Here is a 14,008-nt window from a genome sequence, read left to right as displayed (position 1 = left end):
GTCTCGAATTCCTGGACTCAAGAAATCCTCCCACCTGAGCCTCCCAAAGCATTGGGATTACAGTCATGAGCCACCGTGCCCAGCCTTTTTTTTTTTCTTTTAAGGCTAGTTATGGAAAGCAATTGGAGTGGAAAAGAAACAAAGAAACAAAGAAATCTGTAACTGGTTGTGATCAGTCTGTTGTAAACATCACTGGAGATGGTACTTGGGTGAATGACTATTTGAAAAAAGGTGGGGTGGCTTCCAAGATGGAAGCGATGGCTGGAGAACTTGGCTTGAGCTGGGGTACTTGGAATGGTGTCTTTTTGCCTCCTATCTGTGTGATTTTGGGACACAGCCTCTTTTTTATTAGACTAGTGAATTTTCAAATGCAGATAAGCAAGTCAATTTAAAATGTATTTTTTTGGTCAGGCACTGTGGCTAACGACTGTAATCCCAGCTCCTTGGGAGGTCAAGGTGGGAGGAACTCTTGAGTCCAGGGGTTGGAGAGTAGTCTGGTCAACATAGGAAAACCTCATCTCCACTAAGAATAAATAAACAAATGCTACTACTAATAATAATTAGCTGAGTGTGGTGGCATGGGTCTGTAGTTCCCGCTAGTGGTGGGGCTGAGGCAGTAGGATCCCTTGAGCCCAGGAGGTCCAGGCTGCAGTGAGTTGATAGGGCCACTGCACTCCAGCTTGGGTCAGGGTGTGATCGGTATCTAAAAAACAAACATACAAACAAAAAAGCATTTCTTCAACTTAGTATTTAGCTGGTGTTAAAAACAAAAACATGACTTGATAATTTAAAAGGACTCTAGGCTGGGCGCAGTGACTCCAGCCTGTATCCCAGCGCTTTGGGAGGCCAAGGCAGTAGCATTGCTTGAGCCCAGGAGTTAGAAACCAGTCTCGGCAACATAGCGAGGCCTCATTTGTACAAAACCTAGAAAAATTAGCCAGCAGTAGTGGCGCGCCCCTGTTGTCCCAGCTACTCAAGAGGCTGAGGCAGTAGAATCGCTTGAGACCAGAGGGTCGAGGCTGCAGTGAGCTATGATTACAACACTGCACTGCAGCCTTGGTGACAGAGCGAGACCCTGTCTCAAAACAAACAAACAAACAAACAAACAAAGTAAAAGGACTGTAAATTGTATTCCTAATGAAGTCCTGAATGGAGGGTCTGCTGCTTTTCTGGAAACCTGTGGATTGTTACCTCTACCCCTGCTCGTTTATTTCCACACCCCTTATTTCATTTTCTGTCCCTGGCAAAATGTTTGGTTCAGTGGAGTAAGGACAGACTTCAGTGCGGAGACTCCAGCTCTGCGGTGATACGTGACGCCGCTGTAGGTTCAGCACCTTGCTGATCTGAAATACTTATTCGGTAGTTTTAGGACATAAGATCAAGGGTTCAGCACAACGGCTTGAGAACATATGCGACCCTCAGAGTGTGGGTCTGCGAGAATGCAAGCACTCTGGACATGTAGCTGACTTCTTCCCGACTGCACTGCGTGGCCCGCAGGTGAGCGCGGCCCCCAGCCTCGCAGCACCCCAGGTGTGCGGCCGCAGGTGCGCGCCCGCTCGGCTCCCCTCCGCCGAAGGGCGAGGCAGTAGCGCGGCGGGGCGGGGCCGGCCAGAGCGAACCCGCTCCAGCTCCCGGGCCGCGCCCAGGGCGGTCCGCTGGGCACTGCAAGTTCTTGGCGGCTTCCCCGGCCGGAGGAGGCGGCGGCGGCGGCGGCGCCAACAGGCTGAGCCCTCTGCGCTCTCCTTCTCCCGCCCTTGGGGGCCTGCTGGCGATTGGCTCCAGAGGAAGGGGTGGAGGCAGCCCCGGCCTGGCCACTGCGGTAGCGGCTTTGAGTGAGTGCGGGAGCTGCAGAGACCGAGAGGCTGCGGCTGCCGCAGGAGGAGTTGCAGCCAAACTCGTCGCGACGCCCGGAGGGAGCGTCCCGGGAAGGAGAGGGAGAGGAGGCACTCGCTGAGGAGACGCCGCGGTAGAGGGCGCCTCCGGAGTCGCACCGAACCTGGGCATGCAGGCGACGCCCCCCAGGGGCCGCTGGCGGCTGGACGGCAGCGGGAGAAGTCGCGGAGCGGCGGTCGAGCCCGGCACGATGAGCGACGAGGGCGGCTCCAACTTCAGGCGGGTGGCGATCCGGCGGAAGTCCAACCCCTCCTACCTGCCGCCCGGGGTCCCCCGGCCCTGGAGCAGTCCTGCGTCGCACCTGGGACGTGCGGGGACGGCTGCCTTCAAGGGCCAGGTGCCCTCAGGCACCACAGGTAAGCGCCTCGGGGCGCGGGGGGAGGGTGGCCCCGGCGCGTAGGTGCGAGTGAGGGACGCTCTCAGCGCCCTGCAGGTGCGCCCTCTTCTCCCGCTGCGGAAGTAACTGGTTCGAGAGACTCGTCGTGGAAGGCTGCACTCGGCCGCCTACTCCCTTAGCTATGCTGTCCCTTCCCCCAGAGGACCTTGGGCAGGAATCCGCCTACCGCTGAGCTTGCCCCGGAGGTCACTTCTCAGAGAATTCAGAAAGTAAAGGTACAATTCTTTCTCTCTCTAACTTTTGTTAGGAATTGGAAAGACCAGTTTTCTAGCTACTGAAGCTTAAGCTGCTTCGCTAAATTCCTGCTTTGGGCAGCCGTGGTGAAGGCCTAATAGGGTGAAGGGGAGGCTGATGTCCACCCAGGTCCGACAACTTAGGTGTGGTGAGCAAACCTCCTTAGTGCCTGGGTTTTCTTAAAGGGACGTTTGACTCCCAGGCTGTGTGTGAAAAGAGGCAAGGAAAGCTGTTCCTGGTATCAGAAAACGGAATCATTATTGCTGTTTTCGTGTTAATAGGTTCAGATGTCAGTAATGCGGTGTTGTGATTTCTGAATTCTCATCGAATAAGTCCTCAAGGTGATCTATTCAAGGCGATCTGTTCAAGGCCAAATAATTTCCCCCGTCTTGTAAATGTGTTACTCTCCCCAGGCGAGTTTGAAACTAGGGATTTCTTTTTTCTTTGATTTGCAAAACTTCATTAAAATCCCCTCCTCTCCTTTATGCGGTAACCAGAGATGTCTGCTATGTAGACCAGCTTAGAGGCAAAACTTCATTTGAGCAGCAGAAATACAAATAATTCTAATTATTTTCACGCATTTCATTCTGATTAAGCAAATATGACAATTTAAATATGACAAATTTTAGAGCTTTTGAATGTTCCCTTTTAGTCCTGGTTCTGAAGTTGTAGTAGGCATAGAGCAGAAAAACATGATGAATATGTAACTACACTAGATAAGGGCAGAAATTGTGAGGTGAGAACATATGTAAACAAGTAACTGAATTACAGTGCCTTCGGTCTTCATTTCCTCGTCTACAGAATGAGGACACTAGTGAAACAGTTTCTGAACTCTCTTCCAGTCTTAGGTGTGGTTCACTCAAATTAATGGGAGGGTGTTGTTTTCTTCCTTATCAAATGAAAATGATTTGCTTTGGATCGAAGGTATTTATTTAATGGTTTTTCAAGTTATTTAATGTACAGAATTTGTTAATCATCAACTGTTTTCAATTGGAGGATAGTGGGCACCAAATTCCTTATTTTTGTGAGACAGAGTCTCACTCTGTCACCCAGGCTGGAGTGCAGTGGCATGATCTCAGCTCACTGCAACCGCTGCCTCCTGGGTTCAAGCGATTTTCCTGCCTAAGCCTCCCGAGTGGCTGGGATTACAGACGTGCGCCACCATGCCCAACTAATTTTTCTGCTTTTAGTAGTTGCCCAGGCTGGTCTCGAACTCCTGACCTCAAGTGATCCGCCCGCCTCAGCCTCCCAAAGTGCTGGGATTACAGTTGTGAGTCACCGCTCCCGGCCTCAAATTGCTTACCATTTTACTTAAAATCACCTGGCTTAATTACAATCCCATTGAGTAGGTGAAAAGAGGAAGTGCCCTCTTAGCGGTAAGGATAAAAGGGAGTTGTGGCAGTCTACAAATCATTTCTACAAGGTGGCTCTGCTTTTTTTGTTTTCCATTCTCTCTCTCTCTTTTTTTTTTTTTTTTTTTGAGACGCAGTTTTGCTCTTGTCCTGCAGGCTGGAGTGCAGTGGTGCAATCTCGGCTCACTGCAACCTCTGCCTCCTGATTTCAAGATTCTCCTGCCTCAGCCTCCTGAGTCGCTAGAGTTACAGATGCCTGCCACCACGCACAGCTCATTTTTGTACTTTTAGTAGAGACGAGGTTTCACCATGTTGGCCAGGCATTTTTTTTTTTTTTAGAGACGGGTTGCTTGGCACGGGGGCTCACGCCTGTAATCCCAGCACTTTGAGAGACCGAGAGGGAGGATCGCTTGAGCCCAGGAGTTTGAGACCAGCCTGGGAACATTTCAAAACGCCGTCTCTACAAAAAATGACCCGGTGCAGGCTGAAGTGGGAGGATCCCTTGAGCTCAGGAGGTGGAGGCTGCAGTGAGCCGTGATCGTTTCACTGTATTCCAGCCTGGGCAACAGAGTGAGACCTTATCTCAAACAGAGAGAGAGAGAGAGAGAGAAGGGGAGAGGGGAGTCAGAGAGAGATGGAGTCTCACTGTGTTGCCCAAGCTAAGGCTGGAGTGCTATGGCTATTCGTAGGTGCAATCGTAGCTCACTACAGCTTTGAACTTATGGGCTCAAAGCTATCCTTCTGCCTCAGTCTCCTAAGTAGATGGGTCTACAGGCACACACCAATTTTTTTTTTTTTAATTCAGAGAAAACCCAGAGCAGTTTTTTTATAATGGAGAACCTAGCAATACCTTTTCTAGATGTGTTACATTGTTTCAATATTGTTAACTGGCTGAAACTCAGAATTCTTGTTGCTATTTTCAGGGTCGAAAAGTAATTATCTTAATAGATACAGCCCTTCCCCTTTCCATAATAAAATTTGTAGTATCTGTGAGAGAATGATCTAGTGTTTTGAGAAGTACTCTCAAACTACTGGATGACCACACCCTGTTCACTTTGGGAAGGGTAAAAACTATTTTAGAAAGTGCTTTCTTCTGTGACTCAAATCTGCCTCCCTATTAGTTCAATAGTCTCATTGAACTATTTATCATTAGATAATTCTGTTCCTCCCCCCTCATCAAAAAGTAAACCAGATTTAAATTACTGAAAAGTGCCAGTTCATTCTATAGCACCTAGAAAAATATTTATATATGAAAACCACAAAATTTAAACGCATTACGAAGTAGGCATTACTCAATTGAAACATTACTTTCCCTTTTAAAGAAGAAGCAACAAAAACTGAAAACTCAAGAACTTGCCAGATAATTGTGCTTAGCATTGTTGTGTCATGTTCTATGGTTTTAAACCCTGCTGTTTTTAGAGTTCTATGCTTTTTGGCAAAAATAATAAACTGTACCAACTGTATCCTTCGTGTATTCCTGAATGTGAAGCTCCCCGTTTAAGCGAAACAGAAAGGTGAAGCAAGTAAGACATAGGCTTTGGGGTTATATAGCACTCACGTTCTAGTCCCTCTTACATAGCTAGCTGTGTGAATTGGACTGTCTCTTAATTTCTAAGTTTCTTCATCTGGACAATGGAGATAACAGTCCTTATAATCAGTGCAGTGGTGCACTCCTGTAGTCTCAGCTACTTGGGAGGCTGAGACAGGAGAATCACTACAAGCCATGAGATTGAGGATGAAGTATGCTATGATTGAACCCATGAATAGCTACTGCACTCCAGCCTGAGCAACATAGCAATACACCATCTCTTTTTTTTTTTTTTTTTTTTTTGAGACTGAGTCTTAATCTGTTGCTAGGCTGGAGTGCAGTGGCATGATCTTGGCTCACTGCAACCTCCACCTTCCGGGTTCAAGTGATTCTCCTGCCTCAGCCTCCCAAGTAGCTGGGACTACAGGCACATGCCACCACACCCAGCTAATTTTTATATTTTTAGTAGAGATGGGGTTTCACCATGTTGGCTAGGATGGTCTTGATCTCTTGACCTTGTGATCCTCCCGCCTCAGCCTCGCAAAGTGCTGGGATTACAGGTGTGAGCCACTGTGCCTGGCCAAGACTCCCTCTCTTAAACACACACACACACACATACACACACACACACACACACACACACACACACACACACATACCCCAACAAACAGTACTTAATAAGACTGCTGGCAGGATTAAGTAAAATTGTATAGGTAAATGTCTGACACAAAGCAAACAGTATCATCACAAGGAGTCGTCATTTTTACTCATCTCTGTGTCCCCAAAAGTCTACCACTAGTACTGGCATATAGGAGACGTTCTATAGATACTTAAATAAATTAATGAATTAATGCTGTCCCCCATGATGTTCATAATAGCTACTGTTCATTGAATGCATTTTCTTTTCTTTTTCTTTTTTTTTTGAGACAGAGTTTCGCTCCTGTTGCCCAGATTGGAGTGCAATGGCACGATCTTGGCTCACTGCAACCTCCACCCCCTGGGTTGCAGCAATTCTCCTGCCTCAGCCTCCCAAGTAGCTGGGATTACAGGCACCTGCCACCATGCCCAGCTAATTTTCATACTTTTGATAGAGACAGGGTTTCACCACAGTGGCCAGGCTGGTCTCAAACTCCTGACCTCAGATGATCCACCTGCCTCGGCCTCCTAAAGTACTGGGATTACAGGCGTGAGCCACTGCACCCAGCCTATTGAATGCATTTTCTACACTGAGAACTGTATTGTGGTACACACAAATATGCTTGTGTATAAATTTATAGCAATTCTACCAAGTAGGTAACATTATGCTCATTTTACAACTGAAAATTTGAGACAGAGAGTTTTACTAACTGGCTTGGCATTATTAACTGGTAGTTGATTAGCCGGGATTCAAACATAAGTGCGTTTGGCATCAGAAGCAGTGCTCTGACCATATTCATAAAGTAGTCTCTTTGGAAAATGAGTTCGCTTCTTTAGTCCTAGTCCTAAGCAAGTTGCTAAGAAGTGCTATGAGAGCAAAGAGGGTAAAAGACACCAGGTTGTCTTTAGGCATGGAGTAGGGGGAACATTTTGACTATTGTGGCCCCATAAATTTAAAGATCTAGAAGTCATTTGGTTACCCTCTCTCAAAGTGGTCTTTTCCATTATAAAAAATTCATACATTCAGGCCAGGCATGGTGGCTCACGCCTGTAATCCCAGCACTTTGGGAGGCCGAGGCGGGTGGATCACGAGGTCAGGAGATCGAGACTATCCTGGCTAACACAGTGAAACCCTGTCTCTATACAAAAAACTAGCCGGGCGTGGTGGTGGGCACCTGCAGTCCCAGCCACTCTGGAGGCTGAAGCAGGAGAACGGCGTGAACCCAGGAGGCGGAGCTTGCAGTGAGCCGAGATTGCACCATTGCACTCTAGCCTGGGTGACAGAATGAGACTCCGTCTCAAAAAAAAAAAAAAAAAAAAAAAAAAAATCACACATTCAAAGGAATATAAATACAGGCACACACAAAGTAAGTTTAAAAATTCTTTGTTAAGTCTACTGTATCAGTTTAGTCCATTTCTAAGTACTGTTACACTTGGATTTATTTCTGCCATCTTATTTCATGCTGTATTTGGCCCAGATTTTTTTAAGCCTTTTTCTTTTCTATAGTTGAATATCTGAAGCCCTTGAGGGTAGAGGAGAGTCTCTTTTTTTTTAAAATTTATTTATTTTTGAGACAGGATCTTGCTCTGTCACCTAGAGTGCAGTGGCATAATTATAGCTCACAGCAGACTCGAACACCAGGCTCAAGCGATCCTCCTGCCTCAGCCTCCCAAAGTGCTGGGATTACAGGTGTGAAGCACCACACTTGGCCAGAGAGTGTGTCTATTGAATGTTCCTGCTGACTCATTCAAGGTGGCTTATTGCCTTACTATTCCTTAGTTTTATGGGAATTCTTAAGGGTCTGTATTGAAGATGCCTTTCTGTAGCAAATATTTGTTTTTACTTTCAACCCAGCTTTAATTTATTAGCCGGCATTTCCCTAACTTCAGGGTAGTGTAGTGTAGGTTTGCTTAGGGGATGCTTATTTTTCCACTTAAGCTTGGTATAGGTCTACAGATTTTCTCAGTTTGCTTTGGTGGAAGGCAGGTTTTTTTGTTTTTTTTTTGTAATAGAAGGTAGCTTGAGAAAAATCTGCCTTACAGTGTTCCCTTTGTTTTTGAGATGGAGTCTCACCCTGTCGCCCAGGCTAGAGTGCAGTGGTACCATCTCAGCTACTGCAACCTCCGCCTCCCGGGTTCCAGCGATTCTCTTGCCTCAGCCTCCTGAGTAGCTGGGACTACAAGCGTGCGCCACCACACCCGGCTAATTTTTGTATTTTTTAGTAGAGGCGGGGTTTCACCATATTGGCCAGGTTGGTCTCGAACTCCTGACCTCATGATCCGCCTGCTTCAGCTTCCCAAAGTGCTGGGATTACTGCAACCTCCACCTCCCAGGTTCAAACGGTTCTCCTGCCTCAGCCTCCTGATTAGCTGGGATTACAGCGTCTGCCACCACACCTGGCTAATTTTTGTATTTTTGTAGAGATGGAGTTTCACCATGGTGGCCAGGCTGGTCTACAACTTCTGACCTCAAGTGATCCGCCCACTTCAGCCTCCCAAAGTGCTGGGATTACAGGCGGGAGCCACCGTGCCTGGCCCAGTGCTCCCTTTTATGGAACCTTAGTCCCAGGCCTCAGGTTCTGCTCTTTCCTATTGTGAAAACCCAAGGCCGAAACTTCGGTCCTCTGCAAGGCTTTTAGTCCCCTAGGCTTTCAGGTTCCTGGCAATGGCTTTGCCTCTTGGGCAGTGTGGTCTTACAAGTTAGTTACTTGTGTTTAGGTTTCGGATTCTTTTTTTTTTTTTTTGCTTGCCTTTAGGCACCTCCTTTATTTTGTTATGAGCTCAGCAATGCATTTGTTGTATCTGAGCAGCTGAATATCTGTTTTAATTTATTCAACATCTGGAGGGACTTTTTACATTATTTACTTGGTAAACTTTCTATATAAGTACAGTTTTGTTTTGTTTTTTCCTGGTACTCACCATGGCTGGAATGCTCACATTTTCAACATATACTCCAGTATCCTGAGAACTTCTAGAATACTAATTTCATCTTCGGGGAAGAGGGATAGAAATTTTGGTAAGAGCAATACAAAAAAGTACTATTTATTGAATTCTGGCACTGAACCAGGACTATGTGTATGTTACCTCTAGTTCTTATAACAACCCTGAAAAAATAGGTAGTATTATTACAATTTTAGGGAAGGAAAAACCAAAGTTTCAGAAAGTCCTTTTGCAGTACCCTGCACCTGGTAAATTTCGGAGGCAGGATTCAGACTTATGTCACTAGCTTCAGTGCTTTCATGCCTGTTAACACCTGTTCTTAAGGTTTTCCAGGGCTTTGAGTGGCCAAATGTAAAGCAATACCTATAGGTCATTTGCATTTATATGTTAGAGCTAATGTTACTTGTAACATTAACAAATCTATATTATATTTTTAAATAAAAGTATCTTTAGTATTATTAGAATCATACAATGTTCTAAACAAGTAAAGATGTACATTAAAATGATGGATGGTATGCATGTACATGAATATCATTAATTATCATTAATGCTTCTTAGAAGCTCCTTAAAGATGGGCTCTGAAATTGGAACCAGGAAAGGTTTCTTATATTTCCTTCCAAGAACAGTTTAAAGAGCAGTCAGTGTTTTTTTTTGTTTTGTTTTGTTTTTTAAGAAGGAGTTTCACTTTTGTTGCCCAGGCTGGAGTGCAATGGAGCAAACTCTGCTCACCACAACCTCCATCTCCCGGGTTCAAGCGATTCTGTTGCCTGAGCCTCCTGAGTAGCTGGGATTACAGGCAGGCGTTACCATGCCTGGCTAATTTTGTATTTTTAGTAGAGACGGGGTTTCTCCATGTTGGTCAGGCTGGTCTCGAACTCCCGACCTCAGGTGACCCACCAGCCTTGGCCTCCCAAAGTGCTGGGATTACAGGTGTGAGCCACCGCGCCTGGCCTAGTCAGTGGTCTTTTAATGAATAGCCATGTAAACTTGTGGACCTAAGAACACTGAGAGAGACTCTTATTCCACAGTCACCTGCTTGCTTGCATTCCTTTTCTCTGCTGAAGGAAATCTAGGTTCATGGTTTTAACTGGTGACAGAGGAGAGGAACTGGAACTTGTTGAGGGAACGGGAACTTGATTGGGGGGGCTGCCTGCGGCCACTTGCTGTTGGAGTCAGTCCTTTTTTAGGGAGATAACATACATATAGTTCTGGTTCAGAACCAGAATTCAATCAGTAGTAATTATTTGTGTTGCTCTTACTGAAATCTCTTTTTTTTCAAATATGCATTTGCTGGAAAATTGATTGAAAAAGGATTAGAACATGATGCATTTATTTTTTATTTTATTTTATTTTTTTAGTTTTTGAGACGGAGTTTCGTCCTTGTTGCCCAGGCTGGAGTGCAGTGGCGTGATCTTGGCTCACCGCAACCTCTGCCTCCTGGGTTCAAGTGATTCTCCTGCCTCATCCTCCTGAGTAGCTGGGATTACCAGCATGCACCACCACGCCTGGCTAATTTTGTATTTTTAGTAGAGACAGGGTATCTCCATGTTGGTCAGGCTGGTCTCGAACTCCTGACCTCAGGTGATCCACCTGCCTCGGCCTCCCAAAGTGCTGGGATTACAGGCATGAGCCACTGCGCCCAGCCTACATGATGCATTTAAATATATGGATTGTGGGGCCGGGCGTAAAAAGGTCTATTAGATAATGCTGATGATCTGCTTGGTTTCCAGATGTCATTCTGCCAACTGTATCAGAATTACTTGGGATTGCTAATTAAAAATTCCTAGCCACACCCTTGACATAATGACTCAGAATCTGAGGGGGTAGGGTTAAAGAAGCTGCATTTTTTTTTTTTTGAGACAGAGTCTTGCTCTGTCACCCAGGCTGGAGTGCAGTGGCGTGATCTTGGCTCACAGCAACCTCTGCCTCCCAGGTTTAAGCAGTCCTCTGCCTCAGCCTCCCAAGTAGCTGGTATTATAGGCGCCTGCCACCTTGCCTAGCTAATTTTTTTTTTTTTTTTTTTTTTTGAGATGGAGTCTTGCTCTGTCGCCCAGGCTGGAGTGCAGTCGTGCAATCTCGGCTCACTGCAAGCTCCTCCTCCTGGGTTCATGCCATTCTCCTGCCTCAGCCTCCAGAGTATCTGGGACTACAGGCACCTACCACCACGCCCAGCTAATTTTTTGTATTTTTAGTAGAGATGGGGTTTCATTGTGTTAGTTAGGATGGTCTCGATCTGACCTCGTGATCCACCCGCCGCGGCCTCCCAAAGTGCTGGAATTACAGGCGTGAGCCACCGCACCCGGCCAATTTTTGTATTTTTAGTAGAGATGGGGTTCCACCATCTTGGCCAGGCTGGTCTTGAACTCCTGATCTCGTGATCCACTTGCCTTGGCCTCCCAAAGTGCTGGGATAACAGGCTTGAGCCACCACGCCCAGCCAAGAAGCTGTATTTTTAACAGGTGCCCAGACGGTCCTGATGTACAACCCGGTTTATAAGCTTCTGTGCATTCCCAAACATGGGTAAACCCCACTTTGGTCCTGAGGACAGGTAGCCAAGATTTGCTTGGAATAAGAAAAGGAGTGCTATAGATAGTCCCTCAATACATAATCTGGGCCCTCTGTACTTTCTGGCAGACTTTTTGCTCATTTCTGTTTGACTCGTAATTGCATTTTTTGTATCTGTTACAGGTCTTTCCTACTTTGTTGTTTTGTCTCAACTCCACCTTCTCTCTCTTGAAGTAGACCTGAATTTGTGCCGATATACAATTTTTATCAGACTGGGGTATCTGAAGTGAGCTCAACTGACCTGTCACTTCAGACTTGATTTATAGTCTCCTTTATTGCAGCGCTCTCCTTTTTCTAATCTGGCAGGTAAACCCAGTCCTCAGAGACATTTCTCCTCTGTTACCTTCCATGGTTTGCCCCTTTATTCTCATTTATAGGGTATTTTTTCCCCTCCCCTCCCCCAGTGAGGTAATCCTAGACTTTATTTATTTATTTATTTATTTATTTATTTATTTTTGATACAGAGCCTCCCTTTGTTACCCAGGCTAGAATGCATCTTGGCTCCCTGCAACTTTCACCTCCCAAGTTCAAACGATTCTCCTGCCTCAGCCTCCTGAGTAGCTGGGATTACAGGCCACACCATCACGCCCAGCCAATTTTTTTTTTTTTTCTGAGACGGAGTTTCGCTGTCGTTGCCCAGGCTGGAGTGCAATGGTGCGATCTCAGCTCACCGCAACCTCTGCCTCCCAAGTTCAAGCGATTCTCCTGCCTCAGCCTCCTGAGTAGTTGGGATGACAGGCATGCACCACCATACCCGGCTAATTCTATGTTTTTAGTAGAGACGGGGTTTCTCCATGTTGGTCAGGCTGGTCTTGAACTCTCAACCTCAGGTGATCCGCCCACCTTGGCCTCCCAAAGTGCTGGGTTTACAGGTGTGAGCCACCACACCTAGCCTAATTTTTGAATTTTTAGTAGAGATGGGGTTTTGCCGTGTTGGCCAGACTAGTTTTGAATTCCTGGCTTTGAATGATCCACCTGCCTCGACCTCACCATCCTCCCAGTGACTTTCTTAACTTACTGTGTGGACCTCCCTTGCTGCCCTCACTTCTTCATCATCCTCACCACTTCCTTGTCTTCTTTTGGACTGACTTGTGTTTACAACATTGGATTAGCAATTTTAAGGTCAGCAATGAATTCCCAAGTAGCATTCAGCGCCTATTTTCAGCCCTTCTTAATTTTTCTGTGACATTTATACCTTCTTAAAGCTCTTGTCTTGGTTCTGATGACCTGAGATATCCTGATTTTCTTACCTCATTGGTTCTTCAACTTTCTTCCTCTGGCTTTTCCATTTTCTCCTTTCTCCTCTTGTCTTCTGCCAGCATCCCCTTTTTCTCCTCTCCCCAGCCTTCCCTTATCATTGGGGGTCCCATCTGCCCTCTGGGAAGGTTCAGCAGAGAGTATCTATAGCTACTTCGTGTTTTCAAGAGCCTGCTTAATGAACATAAATGCCCCAAGGGCACCAAATCACAATTTCTTTTAATATTGCAATCCAGCCCCTTCTCCTGACTTTCCTTGGCAATTTTCCTAACCTTGCTCTTGTTTGGCTTCAAAGTTTTTTTTAAAATGGAATCTACCTGCCACCCAATGAGCTACCAGTTCTTATCAGTTTTCCTTTATTTCACATTGAATGTTTTTGCCTTATTTTTGGCCTATTTCTCAACAATAGTGTTACTGTTCATTCTATGTATCTCTTTCCTCGCCCCAGTAATTTTTCTTTTTTTTCCTTCTTTTTTTTTTTTTTTGAGTTGAAGTCTCACTCTTGTCCCCCAGGCTGGAGTGCAATGGCATGATTTGGCTCACTACAACCTCCGCCTCCCAGGTTAAAGTGATTCTCCTGCCTCAGCCTCCCAAGTAGCTAGGACTACAGGCGCCTGCCACCCCGCCTGGTTAATTTTTATATTTTTAGTAGAGACGGGGTTTCACCAAGTTGGCCAGGCTGGTCTCAAACTCCTGACCTCAGGTGATCTGCTCGCCTCGGTTTCCCAAAATGCTGGGATTACAGGCATAAGCCACTGCGCCCAGCCTCCCCCCAGTAATTTTTCTTAAATCTGAGTATGTATCATATCTTTGCCATAGTCAAAAACCTTTCATGTCTCCCCAGCTGCCTGTTACTGATGTCTGTGATGGGATCCGGAAATGATTGCCTTAGTGATTGTTGGTTAAACCTTACCAGTAACCCTTGGAATAGGTATATCTTTTAAAAATCGACACAAATATTTAATCTTATTTGAACTATGAAAGCTAGACTAGTCATGCATTGATCACACTTTAGAAGTTGTGTGTATGTTTGTTTTGAGGAATATATTTGGCATCATTTGGTCCAGTCGCCGTAGCTCACATCTGTAAAACCAGCAGTTTGGGAGGCCATAGCGGGAGGATTGCTTGAGTTCAGGAGTTCAAAATCAGCCTGGGTAACACAGTGAAACCTTGTCTTGTCTCTCAAAAAAAAAAAAAAAAAAAAAA

At 45.8% G+C, this 14,008-nt stretch overlaps 1 protein-coding gene across 1 annotated transcript in view; it reads left to right on the top strand.

Annotated features, from left to right (window-relative positions):
* The first annotated feature begins 2,002 nt into the window (after positions 1-2,002).
* Positions 2,003-14,008, top strand: part of FGD4 (FYVE, RhoGEF and PH domain containing 4) — a 263,964-nt gene continuing 251,958 nt past the window's right edge. Inside the window, exon 1 of the mRNA XM_011979541.1 lies at positions 2,003-2,249. Coding sequence (XP_011834931.1) covers positions 2,003-2,249 — 247 coding nt within the window. The remainder of the gene's footprint in view (positions 2,250-14,008) is intronic.

Source organism: Mandrillus leucophaeus, unplaced genomic scaffold (assembly GCF_000951045.1).
Source record: "Mandrillus leucophaeus isolate KB7577 unplaced genomic scaffold, Mleu.le_1.0 Scaffold203, whole genome shotgun sequence".
Lineage (NCBI taxonomy): Eukaryota > Metazoa > Chordata > Mammalia > Primates > Cercopithecidae > Mandrillus > Mandrillus leucophaeus.
This window is presented reverse-complemented; position numbering and strand designations above follow the sequence as displayed.